Source organism: Hemitrygon akajei, chromosome 9 (genome assembly GCF_048418815.1).
Source record: "Hemitrygon akajei chromosome 9, sHemAka1.3, whole genome shotgun sequence".
Taxonomy (NCBI): domain Eukaryota; kingdom Metazoa; phylum Chordata; class Chondrichthyes; order Myliobatiformes; family Dasyatidae; genus Hemitrygon; species Hemitrygon akajei.
This window is the reverse complement of record NC_133132.1, coordinates 109,807,740-109,822,636: the sequence shown is the minus strand read 5'-3', so window position 1 is coordinate 109,822,636 and position 14,897 is coordinate 109,807,740. Positions and strand designations below refer to the sequence as shown.

Below are 14,897 nucleotides of genomic sequence, written 5' to 3'. Positions count from 1 at the left end.
GCTGATGATACAGCCATTGTTGGCAGAAATTCTTGTGGTGACAAGAGGGCATATGAGAGCAAGATACATTAGTTAGTTGAGTGGTGTCGCAGTAACAGCCTTGCACTCAATGTCAGTAAGACCAAAGAATTGAATGTGGACTTAAGAAAGGGTAAGACGAGCAATTTTAAGTTCCTTGGTGTCAATATATCTGTGGATCTAACCTGGACTGAATGCAACTACAAAGAAAGCACAACAGCAGCTATAATTCATTAGGAGTTTGGGGAAATTTGGTATGTCTCAAAAAACACTCAAATTTCTACAGATGTACCGTGGAGTGCATACTAACTGGCTGCATCACCATCTGGTATTGGGGGGGGGGGGGGGGCGACTTCTGCACAGGATCAAAGTATGATGCAGAGTTATACAAAATAAACTTAGTCAGCTCCATCATGGGCACTAGCCTCCATAGTATCCAGAAACAATGCCTCAAAAAGATGGTGTCTATCATTAAGTACCCCCATCACCCAGGTTACGCCTTGTTCTCATTGCTACCACAGGAAGGAGGTACAGAAGTGTGAAGGCCCTCACTCAACAATTCAGAAACAACGTCTTCACCTCTGCCATCCAAAGTCAACAAATTTCAAGGCTTATGCCAGTAATATATCTGATTTTGATTTTGTGCTGTCTTCTTGGGCAACTGTGGTTAAAAATGGAACTCTCCGTGACCGATGTGGAACATTGTTTGTGGACGGAGGGTGCTCTATTGGAATTTAAATGTAATATTTTGCATAGATTTAGAACAGAGATGCAGAGGGCAGTGATTCTGTGGAATTAATTGCCACAGATGACTGTGGAGGCCAAGTCATTGGGTATATTTAAAGTGGAGGTTGATAGGATCTTGGTTAGTCAGGGCATCAAAGGTTATGGGGAGAAAGCAGGGGAATGGTGTTGAGAGGGAAAGTAAATCAGCCATGTTGGAATGGCAGAGTAGGCTCCAAGGGCTGAATGACCTCATTTTCCTCCTCTTGGTGTCCTGTAGAAAATGCAACCTAGCAGTGTTACAGTTTAATCAGAAATCTGTGGAACAAATGTTGCTTTCAATGAGCTTGTGAATGTTCCAGTTGGAATGCATTATCTCTGCAGAGTGGCTGGCCCAGAAAAAGAGGGCATTTACATTTTTTAAATATTTCATTATTTCTGCATAGCCCTTTTTTTTTGCAGATGGTGAAATAATTGCATTTGAATTGTGATGTTACGTGGGGAGAGACTACAGCCAGTTAGTGTGACAGAGACTCCAGCAGATTGCATTGATTTAGTGAGCGACAGGCTGGGTTTGAGCAGTGAACACAGGGCTAAACCTACTTGTCGCTAGATGTAGAACAGCACTGGCAGTCAGTCCCAGTAAAGGATGAGTGGCTCCACACTGCAGTTCTGCCCCTGTAATTCAGTGGAGTGTCCTTGTCTCCTGATGTGAGATTGAACCTTCTGATCTCATGCCACAACCTTTGAGAAAAGCATTCTTATGATTGGTGGTTAGGATAATTATTCTGGTAATTATTTCACAGGGAAAAGTGTCCCTGGCTAGTTACATTCTGGGCGCCGTAGGGAACAGCAACTGCTGATGAAGGTGTTAACGACTTTGTGTCTTGCATTGCCACTGAGACCAAGACCCTAGTACCACCAAGACAGTGGAGTGGCCTGCATCCTTCCCATGCCACCAGTGATGCTGTTATATTTAACCAGAATCAGGTTGATTATCACTGGTTTCTATGATGTGAAGTTTATTTTTTTGCAGTAGCTGGTCAGTGCGAAGAAATAAAATTATTACAAACAAATAGTGCAAAAAAGGATTAATGAGGTGCTGTTCATGAGTGTTCAGGAACTATTGCAAAATTTGATTACGGAGGGGAAGAAGCGAGTCATTCATGCTACTGTTACCTTCCACCTGCTGCCCTTCTCCTGCCCCGTGAACATGTCCATTGGGTCAGAGACTCACAGGAAATGGTGGGGAAATGTGGTCCACCCTTCACCCACTAGAAGCAGACACAGAGGAAGATATAAAAACATGTGATTACATAAGGTATGGTTAGTAAGTTTGCAGATGACACTAAAACAGGTGGTGTCATTAAAAGTGGAAAAAGGTGGTCAAAGATTACGGGGGGATTTTGATCAGCTGGGTAAGTGCGTCGAGATAACGGCAAATGGCTTTCAGTTCAGTTAAGTGTGATACATCAAACCAGGTTAGGACTTTCGCAGTGAACGGTAGGGTGTTAGTGAATGTTGTAGAACGGAGGGGCCAGTACGTGGTTCAGTAAGTAGTAAAGGGATGTAAAGGAGGTGTTCAGCACTGGCCTTCACCAGTTAGGCCGTTGAGTAGAAGAGTTGGAAACTCTGGTACTAGAGTGTACAAGATGTTTGTGAGGCTGTAGTTGGAGTACCGGTACTGTGCACAGTTTTGGTCATGCTGTTATATGAAAAGTGTGGGTAGCCTGAAAAGAGTGCAGAAAAGATTTACGAGGACCTTGTCAGGAATCAAGGGAGTGAGTTATAGAGAGATGTTGGACAGGCCAGGACTTTATACCTTGAAGCATAGGAGACTGAGGGGTGACCTTTTAGAGATGTATAGATTCGTGAGTGACATAGAGAGAGTAGGGAGGGTGAATGTTATACTCTTTTTCCCTGGGTTGGGGAATCAAGATTCAGAGGACAGAGAAAACAACCAATGTTTGTTCAACCTCTTCTTTTATCGTGCACTCTCCTATCCAGGCAGCATCCTGGTGAGCCTCTTCTGCACCCTTTAAAAGCCTCTACACTGTTCTGTATCCAACATTTCAGTAATATTTGTGTAATCGTGTGTGTATGTTACAAAACGCAACACACACCTTTCCGGTAATACCTTGTGTGGGATACAGCGGTGCGATTTAACTAGGACATGAGCTGCTAGAAAAGGAACCACATGTAGCCAGTGGGAACATAGGTAGATGATACTGATTCTAGCTTGGCTAATGGTCAGATAATTTTTTTTTTAAAGCCTTGGGCAATCCTGAAGTGAAGTAAAGCAAAGCAAGCTATCCAGCTGATCTGAGGGTGGAGAAAACCGAGCAAATGGCTGTGGACGAAGTGAATTCCTGGATGTTGAAGGTTCTCCTGAACTGCTTAGGAAGGATGTTGAACTTTGGTTGGTTTGCGTTTAGCCGTCAGGATTATGACTCAAACCATGTTGCGAAGTTTTGTTAATTGAGTCGTAACTTGTGAATCGCCAAGCAGCCACGTGGGTAAAGCTTACCATTACAACTTTAGTAGTGCTCATTGTACACAGAAATGTAGGAGTAGAGGCCACTCAGCCCCTCTGTTCTCTCCCATCATTCAGCATGACCCAGGCCTCAACACCTCCTCTGTACCGGTTCACCTTCAAGATCACCCCCAGAGCTTTGAAAACTGTATGTCTTCCAATGATCTGACCTCCTCCACCCTCTGGGGTGGAGAGTTCCAGAGATTTATAACCCTCTGCAAAAAGCAAATACTATGCCCTTCTGTTTAAATGATCTGCCACTTATAATATAACTAGGTACCTTGTTAAGCACTCTCCTGCTAGTGAAAACCTACCCTGCCATGCTCTCTCTTACCTCAATCAAGTCACCCCTCGTCCTTCTCAGCTCTACAGAAAACCATCCTGTTCAGCCTCTCTCAAACCTGGCGGGCATCTCAAGATGAAACTGGAGGTTAAGTGTGTTCAGAAGTGTTAAACTGTGTGATTTTAAGCCAAGATCATCACATTCCACAGTGACAGCTTTCTCTCTCTGCAGGGTAATGAATGCTCTCGGGGCATGTGTTTCACACTCAGATGAAAAGGTGCCTGGGTGAGGTCCAAGCAGTATGGATCTGGATGAATTTCCACCACCACCACCTGAAGGTAAAACTTGACAATTCCTTACCTCAGCCTGTACGTACGACATGACAAGCAATTTGTGGTTGTTATTCATGCTATGATTGGGTGGTTAGCTGCACAATAGATCATGCTGTTGCCTAGACGGAGGGGTTGAATGCTCACATATTTCAAGAATGCACAAGTCTTAGGCGTTTCCTGCAATTTTTAAATAGCATAACAGATTATTCATCTGTTTTGTTCAAGCTAAATTAATTCCTTTATAGCAAGGTAATTCTGTGTAGAGGTTAATCAATCTGCTGAAATGCGTCTACCCTACAGTGGTAGAAAATAGCGTGATTTGGATCATGATTCAAAGGTATTGGCTCCTGATCTGGAAATGTAACCCAGTTATCCCAACACTAACACTGAATGTTACCTCTCCTATGCATCAGAGTCAGAATCACTGACAAATATTGTGAAATTTGCTGTTGTGTGGCAGCAGTACAGTACAATACATTAAAAAATGACTATGTTCAACAAGAGTATGCACTCAGTGGTCACTTCATTAGGTACAGGAGTGGATTCTGTCGTGGCCTTCTGCTGCTGTAGCCCATCCACTTCAAGGTTTGACATGTACGTTCAGAGATGCTCTTGTGAACACCGCTGCTGTAACGTGTGGTTGTTTTTATTATTTTATATTATTTGGAGATGCAGCTTGGAACCAGCCCTTCAGGTCCAGCAGGCACTACCACTCAGCAACCCACCTATTACCCCTAACCTTATCACAGAACAAACTCCAATAACCAATGAACCTACAAACTAGAATGTCTTTGGACTGTGGGAGGATCCCAGAGCACCTGGAGGAAGCACACGAGAAGAGCATATAAACTTTCTTACAGAGGATACTGGAACTGAATTCCAAACTCCAATGCCCCAGGCTGTAATAGTGTGGTGCCAACCCCTAAGCTACCATGGTGCCCTATAATTTGAGTTACTGTCACTTTCCTGTCAGCTTGAGGCAGTCTAGTGATTCTCCTCTGACCTCCTTAACAAATTCGAGAAAATCCGCAGTTGCTGGAAATCCAAGGCAGCACACATGCTGGAGGAACTCAGCAGGCCAGGCAGCATCTATGGAAAGGAATAAATGTTTGATGTTTCAGGCCAAGACCCTTTATTAGGACTCTTAGTAACAAGGTCTTTCCACCCACAGAACTGTCGCTCAGTGGATGATTTTTGTTTTTCACACCATTCTCTGTAAATAGGAAATGTTGTGCTTGAAAACTCTAGGAGATCAGCAGTTCCTGAGATATTCAAACCAGCCTGTCTGGCACCGACACTTATTGCTTGGTTAAAATCACTTGCATTACATTTCTTTCTCATTCTAATGTTTGGTCTGAACACTAACTGAACCTCTTGACCATGTCTGCATGCTTTTATATATTAAGTTGCTGCCATCTGATTGGCTGATTAGATATTTGCATTAATGAGCAGATGTACCTAATAAATTAGCCACTGTGTGTGTGCATATAATGAAAAATAATTAAGCATGGTCAATGAGATGAAATTTGATTAGATGAAGCAGATGAATTTTGAAGTTTTTATACCATAAGACCATAAGATATAGGAACAGAATTAGGCCATTTGGCCCATTGAGCGCTCTACCATTTCATCATGGTTGATCCAGTTTTCCCCTCAGCTCCATTCTCATGCCTTCTCCTCATCTCCCTTCATGCCCTGACCAATGAAGAACCTTTCAACCTCTGCCTTAAATATACATAAAGATTTGGCCTCCACAGCTGCCTGTGGCAAAGAATTCCACAGATTCACCACTGTCTAGCTAAAGAAATGCCTCCTCATCTCCATTATAAATCAGGGAGCAAACCAGGGAGTTATGGAGGGTGTGCTCCCTGCAGAATGTGGGGAGGGGTCAAAATGACAGAATGCACTCCACTGTACATCTGTAGAAATTTGCAAGTCTTTAGTGATGTACCAAATCTCCTCAGCGTATAATTAAGTAGTCACTGGCATGCCTTTTTGTTAGCAGGACTAAAGGGTCAAACGTGAGAGGTAAAGTGAAGAGGGCTTTATACTGTGTGGTCTTTGTTCTCAGATACTGGTCAATGTGTTCTCCGGTAAGGTCGGCGTTGACAGCCAGTAATAGTGCTTTTTGACCAATTGTAGTTTGTAGTGGTCAGATGAGTTTGTAGTTTTCTACAGCAGTCTGTAATCCACAGTTCCATCTTCAAGTTTAAGTTTATTGTCATTCAACCATAAATATGTATACCTCCAAACAAAACAAGGTGCATCTCACACACACACACACGCACGCACGCACGCACACACACACACACACACACACACACACACACACACACACACACACACACACACACACACACACACACACACACACACACACACACACACTATATTACAGATAATAAGATATATTCTGGAAAATTGACATTTAGCATAAGGTGCATTTACAGTAAAAAGTAAACAGTATAATGCAACTGGCACTTCATATATGTTGAGAACCTAGATGGTGGCAGGGAGTTCAGTGATCTCACAGCCTGTGGGAGGAAGCTGTTTCCCAAGGATGATGATAGTTTATTAGCATTAGAGAAGCCTTATTAATATAAAAGAGAAGGAGACTGACAGAATGTAAGCTTGTGTTTCAGCTGTTAGCTGCCATCTGTGTGTCAGAAACTGTTTCAAAAGAAGTGACCCAAACTGAACACTCTCTTGCTGTTGTTAGAACCATAGAAAACCTACAGCACTATACAGGCCCTTTGGCCCACAAAGTTCTGCCGAACATATCCCTACCTTAGAAATTACTAGGCTTACCCATAGGCCTCTATTTTTCTAAGCTCCATGTACAGATCGAAAAGTCTCTTAAGAAAGACCCTATCGTATCCACCTCCACCACCATTGCTGGCAGCCCATTCCACGCACTCAGTACTCTCTGCGTTTTAAAAAAAAACTTACCCCTGACATCTCCTCTGTACCTACTCCCCAGCACCTTAATCCTGTGTCCTCTTATGCCAACCACTTCAGCCCTTGGAAAAAGCCTCTGACTATCCACACGATCTGTGCCTCTCGTCATCTTATACACTGTTTTCAGGTCACCTCTCATCTTCTGTCGCTCCAAGGAGAAAAGGCCGAGTTCACACAACCTGTTTTCATAAGGCATGCTCCCCAATCCAGGCAACATCCTTGTAAATCTCCTCTGCACCCTTTCAATGGCTCCCACATCCTTCCTGTAGTGAGGTGACCAGAACTGTTGTTGTAGGAACCCTGTCCCAGACATTTCCCTTAACTGATTTTCTGCAGGGATATGCATATATTTTTTCCAATCTTTGTTATTGATGAGGCTTTAAATGCAGTGACCAGTCTATCGTACTTTGTTCAGTGATGGGAGCTGTACGTAGACAAAAGTGCCATTTTCACTGATGTTCTCAAGGAATCCTTTTTGCTACATTATAAGTTGCAGGATCAAGATAATTTCTCATGTTTCTGAAGAAATAGTTTGAACTTTGCTTCAGAATTCCCCTCCAGACCTTGGACCAGGTCCAAGTGAATTATCAGCATTGCATTAGCAGTGATATCAGTATTAAATAACTAACTACTTCAAAAAGAACATTTCCATGAATATGTCAGTCATAAAATTGTTGCTTTGTAGAGTCTGAAATATAGTAGCATTGGATACGGTCCAGATGGGGTTCATGAGGCTGATTTCTGATATGGGAGGATTATCCGACCTGGAGAGACTAAACAGGCTGTGCCTGAACGAGGGTGATCTTATTGAGATGTTGAAGATCCTGAGGAGGCCTGACAGGACAGATGTTGGGATATTTTCTCAGGTGGGAAAGTGTCGAATGAGGGGACATGATTACAAGTTAAGAGACTGCTCACTTAACACTGAGGTGTGGAGGATTTCTTTTTGCAGAGAGTACTGAATCTCTGGAATTTCTGACCCAGAGGGAGGTACAGGCTGGATCATTCGATACTGTAAGGCTATTAAAATAAAAATTTTCAGTTTCTTCTCCCAGGCAGTTAACTTTGATCAATCATTCACATTCACCCTGCCCCCCCCCCCCCCGCAACACCCTCTATTTATTATCCCCATCATTGCACTGTAAACACTTTAAACCACCTTTAAAATTGCTGTTTACGTTATAAATAATACTGGGATGTATGTATTTATGCACATTGTATTCCATGTCCATACTGCAATCTAATTTATTTTTATCGTATACAATTCTGTATTGTTTGTAATTGTTGCTGCACCACAGCAAATTCCTAATAAATGTAAATGTATATGGTGAATAAAGTTGATCCTTGATGTTTACCATGCAGGTTGATAGGGCTGATCTTATATTGAGATATTTAAGATCCTGAGGAGGCCTGGCAGGGTAAATGTGGAGATGTTTTCACTAGGGTGAGTGTCTCAAACAATGTCTACGTAACACTGAGGTGTGGAGAACTTCCTTTTTTCACACCACAGCAAATTCCCAATAAATGTATATGGTGAATAAATTTGATTCTTGAACCTTGGTGTTTAAGATGCAGTAGATCAGATGGGAATGGAAGGCTGTGGGGACCTGGTGGAGTTCGAGGGGTTAAGTCGCGTTCGGTGATGGGGCGGGTTGGGGGATTTGCTGATCACTCCTGCACTTGTTCTCCAGTGTGCCTTCTGTTTTAGCCCTTTAGAACTCAGGCCCTTTCCATTGAATCAGAATTGATTGTCATAAATCATCTTGCTGTGACCGTGTTCAGTATCTCAGTCAGTCTGGTGTAGAGCATTGACAGGGGTCAAAGGTGAGGGTGGGGGATGTTATTCCTTAACATTCCCTACTTTATTACTTTTTCTTTTAATCATCTTACCTTGGTGCTGTAAAGCAGATGTAAACACCTGGAGTATGTGTTGCAGTGGTTTAGAACATAGAATGGCACAGTGTAGGTACAGGCTTTTTGGCCTAGTATATTGTGACAAGCACAATGCCAAATTAAATTCAGTCTCTTTTGCTTGCACACGGTACGTATCCCTTCATTTCCTGCACATTTACGTGTCTATCCAACAGCCTCTTAAATACCTTTAACAGCCTCCACCACCACCCCAAAAAATGCATTCCAAACATCCACCACTCTCTGTAAAGAAAAAGCTCCCCACACACAGTACATAGACGGGAGGAGTATAAAGGGCTATGATCCAGTTGTGGGACCAGGGAGAATAAACTAGATGGACTGAAGTGCCTGTTTCTGTGCGGTCATGCTCTATGACTCTGTGAATCTGCTATCAGATTTCTGAATGGACAATGAACCAATCCACGAACACTACCTCACTATTTTTACTCTATCTGCATTACTTACTTATTTAATTTATAAATACTGTATATATTCTTATATGCCATGTATATGTATATAAATATATCCTTTATGTATATGTGTGTACATGTGTATATACAGTGTGTGTATATATCTAGATATAGATATATATAAGATATATTTTGTCATAATTTATAGTATATGCTGTGTCTTGCATTGTACTGTTGCCACAAAACAACAAATTTCACAACATACATCATTGATAATAAACCGGATTCTGAATCTATAATACCTCTAAACTTTCCCCTCTCCCCTTTAATGCATGCCTTCTAGTACTTTAAGTATTTAAGTTGTATATCTTTCTGCTCTGTTTTCCCCTTTAAAAAAACGTACCTAGTTCAGTGTTGTGACTTCTCCACCACACACCTCGCAATTACACTGGACACTGTACCCCAAAGGTTTTCGAATGACAGACAGACCGAAAACATCAGGCTACTTTTCTAACCCTAGCCTGCCTGCTGTTTTCGAAACCAAACCACTTAAGAAAACTGTGATCTAGTACATCTTGAGAAAAAAATTCTAGGATGTTATGGCACTAATCTGAATCGTAATGGGTCAGTTTTAGATCAGTTTCTATCTCATTGTAGTCATGCTAACAAGGCAGGCTTTCTGTGTAAGGCAAGGGCTGTGTTTCAATTAATGTGGATCAAGAGGTTGCCCATAGCAGACAGAGAATGCGATTTGATACTAAAAATTCCTAAAAATCATCAGTTATGTAGCAACCTAGAGACAATGGGCCTTTCTTTCTGGTATGTGCTTTGAATGAGTTGGGATGTGGAACAGCAGGGTGACTGTCCGTGCATAGTTATTCAGACTGCTGATAAAGAAACGTGTCTTTATTTTATCCTATCCTCATGTATATAGGTCTGTCATTAGCTTGGCCCCTGTTGTGCTGGATAGAAACTTTAAGATGGTGTTTGTATTGAAACTGCTACGAGTAAACCAAAAGTGGACATAAAATGTCCCCTACATAAGAAGGTAGGGGAGAGGTAAGAGTACCCACCTTATTCTGGCATCCTCCCTCATCCCGTCCAGTCTTGACTAACGGTCTCGGCCCAACACATTGATGGTTTATTCCTCTCCATTAATGGCTGCCTGACCTGCCAAATTTCTCCAGCATTTTGAGTGTGTTACTCTGGATTTCCAGCATCTGCAAATTATGTTGTGTTTATAAAATGTCATGTTAACTTCTTTTGTTGACAGGATCAACACTCGAATTTGTCAAATCCTGGAAGTGGGTAGTAAACATAAGTCTTCCCATTTACTAAACTTTGTTTGGGAGGAAGCTGATAATACTGTGTAATTGAGGTTCTAGTTATTAAGCCAGGAGCAAATGGAGGGAAAAAAACAGTTCCTAACTATGTCCAGGTTGTCGTTTTTTACACATTGATTGCTTGTCAGTCTTTATTTGTCTGTAGTGTTTCACTGATTCTGTTGTATTTCTTTGTTCTTCTGTGAATGCCTGTAAGAAAATGGAACTCAGGTTAGCACATAGTGACATGTATGCACTTTGATAATAAATTTACTTTGCAGATTGGATTTGTCGATGGACTGACGTTTGGGAAGCCAGAATGCAGAACTGGGTTGTGGCTCATCCACACTATCCTGCAGCTGAACAATAGTTTTCCAGCTGTCCATGGTTTAAGAAACATTTGTGTTAAACAGAGGCAAATTATAGCAGTGTAGCTGAAATTGCTTAACATTTTTATGTGTATGGAACGTGGAGAAAAAAGATTGAGAAGTGTCATTAGGTAAGACAAAATAATAATTTGCTATCAGGCAGTTTGTTTTTAATTCAGCAGTCAGTGCAGATGCACAGACCTTTAATGTGTGTTCACCTGTATGGAAGAGGTGTGTGTGTATGGGTGGGAGTGTGGGAAAGGAACCTGTTTTGCTGTTGTTGATGTTGTTCTGCCAAGCATCGTGGACATGCTATAGTGGCGACATTTGCAGGCTGTCCCCAGCAGGTTGTGTTGGTTGTTAACACCAATGACACATTTCATAGTATGTTTTGATCTACCTGTGATAAATAAATCTGAACCTGGGCTTTACTCCAGTTTGAGTTTGGGGTTCTGAAGCGGTGATAGTGTGAAATGCATGTACATAGATCTGGTTTGGAGATAGACAGACAGACATACTTTATTGATCCCGAGGGAAATTGGGTTTTGTTACAGCCGCACCAACCAAGAATAGTGTAGAAATATAGCAATATAAAACCATAAATAATTAAATAATAATAAGTTAATCATGCCAAGTGGAAATAAGTCCAGGACCAGCCTATTGGCTCAGGGTGTCTGACACTCCGAGGGAGGAGCTGTAAAGTTTGATGGCCACAGGTAGGAATGACTTCCTGTGACGCTCAGTGTTACAGAATGAGTCTCTGGCTGAATATACTCCTGTGTCTAACCAGTACATTATGTAGTTCCGTGGGTTTGAGGTTCTGAAGTATTGATAGTGTGATATGTGGGTACGTGGATCTGGTTTGGAGTTCCGTGGGTTTGAGGTTCTGAAGTATTGATGGTGTGATATGTGGGTACCCAGATTTGGCCTTTGTTATGACAGTGTCTGAAGTGGACGATAAAATGACTAGTTTTGTGGGGAATGCAAGACTGTGACCCATTGTTTGCTGTTTCACATTTCATAACACTCACACTTGACCTTGGCTACGAGGGGAGTGACCTTGATGTGAGTGACCTCAATGTGAAGAGCACTGTCCAGCCACCAACTTCACGCAACACCAAAGGCCACCATTGCCAGGTGCTGTCCCTTGGGGAGATGTGGATATAAAGGGTCCCTAACCACAAGAGATTTTGCAGAAGCCAGACATCCAGTGAAACACACAAAATGCTGAAGTAACTTAGCAGGTTAGGCAGCATCCATGGAGAGGAATAAATAATCAACGTTTCAGGTCAAGACCCTTCCGATCCTGTGTGTGGAGAGTGCGTGGAGTGCACTGCTGCCTTTATGTAAGTGAACACAACATCATAGGCCGAAGGCTCCTTAATGCGCTGTAAGGCTCTATGATAGAAGCCTAAGCAATAGCATCTATGGAAAAGAGTACAGTCGACATTTCAGCAGGACTCCAAAGTGTGTACTTTTTTCCATAGATGCTGCCTGGCCTGCTGAGCTCCTCCAGCATTTTGTATGTGTTTGCTTGGATTTGCAGCATCTGAAGATTTTCTCCTGTTTGTGACATGAAAGAAACCTGCTATCTTGAGTCATACTGGACTAGGGATAGGATTGACTCTTGTAAACTGCCTTAGTTCGGCAGTGATCTTTTTCTCTCTGTATTTAGAGATACAACGTGGAACAGGCCCTACCGGCCCCACAAGCCAAACTGCCCAGCAACCCACCTGTTTAACACTAGCCTAATCTCAGGATAATTTACAACTGGTATGTCTTTAGATTGTGGGAGGAAACTGGAGAACCCAGAGGAAACCCACACTATCACAGAGTGAATGTACAAACTCCTCACAGGCAGTGCCAGAATTGACCTACGACCCACGCCCCAAGCTGTAGAAACATCACACTAATTGCTTAAGTGGCAGCCTATGCTAGAATATTGAGCCAAACACTGCAATGGCTACTCAAAGTGTTGAACTTCTGTGTGATAGACAAGCATTCTGCTTCATCCCTTCAGGAGGTGGTGTGTGGTGGCCTACGTTTGATTTGTTGCTGACCAGATGTCTAAGGATTCAAGAAAAGGTCTGTGTTGTGGAAAGGATGCTGCAGTGAATGGCTTCATTGAATCACGGCCTTAAGGCATCACGTGGAAGAGAGGGGGGGAAAAGAAGCTAGTTACTAATTGAGGGTTTAAATCATAAAATATTAGAAGCTTTTACAAAGAATGCACAATATTGCTGCAGGTTTTGTACTGACTTGTTCTCTGACAGCAGATTGGTTTATCATTCCACTATTTCTGAAATTTCTTGTAAGCAAAACATTCATTTTTGACATTTCCTTTGTTGTGTTAAGGTGGAGGTAGTGGTTCAAAGTGATAAATTATTTTAAACTTTACATGTTCAGTCATATGTTATTTGTCAAATGAAGAGTGCTTTTTAGTTAATCTGTAGAATGAAAACACATGTCCTTCACCTGGAAGCTGATAGTCATAAAGTCATAGAACACTGCAGTACAGAAACAGACCCTTCAGCCCATCTAGTCCATGCCAAACTATCAATCTGCCTTGGTCTATCAACCTGCACCTGGATCCAACCCCTCTATCCCTCCCATCCATGTACCCCTGCAAATTTATCTTAAATGTTGAAAATGAACCTTTAGCCATCACTTCCACTTGGCAGTTTGTTCCTTACTCTCACCACCCTCAGTGTGAAGAAATCCCCCCCTCCCCGTTCCCGTTAAATATTTTACATTTCACCCTTAACCCATGACCTCTAGCTCTAAAACTCATCCAGCCTCAGTGGAAAAAGCTTGCTTGCATTTACCATATCATAATTTTATATACCTCTATCAAATCTCACTCCAGTCTCCTATGCTTTAGAAAATAAAGTTCTGACCTAAACAACCGTTGCTCAGACTCGGGTCCTCAAGCCCTGGCAATATACTCATAAATTTTCTCTGTACTCCTTCAATCTTTTTTACATCTGTCCAATGTGACTACAACTGCACACAGTATTCTAAGTTAGTACAACTTCAACATAACATCCCAACTCCTGTACTCAATACTTAGACTTACGTGCAATGTGCCAAAGGCTTTCTTTGTGACCCTATCTACCTGTGACGCCAATTTCAACAAATTGTGGATCTGTATTCCCAGATCACTCTGTTCCACCATGCTCCTCAGTGCCCTACTGCTCACTGTTTAAATCCTACCACAGTGCAACATCTCACAAGTGGTTTATTGTCATTTAACTACATACATGTATATAACGTATAGAAACGAGACATTTCTTCGAACCAGGGTGTAAAGCACATAACACACATAATACACGATAACTTATGAAGATAAGGACAAAATTTACAGATGAATCACACATAAATAACGAAGTGAAGTTTATTAACATTAAATATTTTAAGGTACAGAACAGATTAACCAGTAATACTTTGATACAATGTGGCCGGGAGCTCAGAAGCCTAATGGACTGGAGGAAGAAACTGTTACTCACCCTAACCATTCTCATCGTAGTCGCCTGTCTGATGGTAGAAAGTCAAAAAGGATGCTGGATGGATGGGTGGGATCCTTAATAATACTAAGGGCCCTGCATATGCAGCGCTCCTGATAGATGTCCCCAGTGGATGGTAGGGAGACCCCTATGATCATCTCAGCTGTTCTCACAGTCCTTTGTCGGGACTTCAGGTCTGATGCTCAACTGCTCTCAGACCGGATGGAGATGCAACTTGTCAGGATGCTCTCAATAGTGCTCCTGTAAAACTCAGTTATGATGGGGGACGGGTGGGAGCCTTGCTTGCATGCTTACCTCAATCTTTTATGGAAGTGCAGGCACTGATGTGAACTCTTTGTTCAGGGAGGTGACACTTAGGGACGAGGTGAGGTCATTGTGATGTGAACTCCCAGGAACTTGATGAACTATGGAGGACCGATACATTCACAGAGGGGGATGGTTTGTCTGCACCTACCTCAAGTCCACAATGATTTCCTTTGTCTTCTGCACATTCAGGCTTAGGTTGTTCTTCACAC

General features: G+C 42.2%; 1 protein-coding gene across 3 annotated transcripts in view; it reads left to right on the top strand.

Annotated features, from left to right (window-relative positions):
- Window positions 1-14,897, top strand: part of arhgef10 (Rho guanine nucleotide exchange factor (GEF) 10) — a 204,024-nt gene that overhangs the window by 30,594 nt on the left and 158,533 nt on the right. For all 3 annotated transcript variants that reach the window (XM_073056767.1, XM_073056768.1, XM_073056766.1), the window contains exon 2: window positions 3,789-3,895. In XM_073056767.1, coding sequence (XP_072912868.1) covers window positions 3,859-3,895 — 37 coding nt within the window. In that variant the 5' untranslated portion in view covers window positions 3,789-3,858. The remainder of the gene's footprint in view (window positions 1-3,788; window positions 3,896-14,897) is intronic.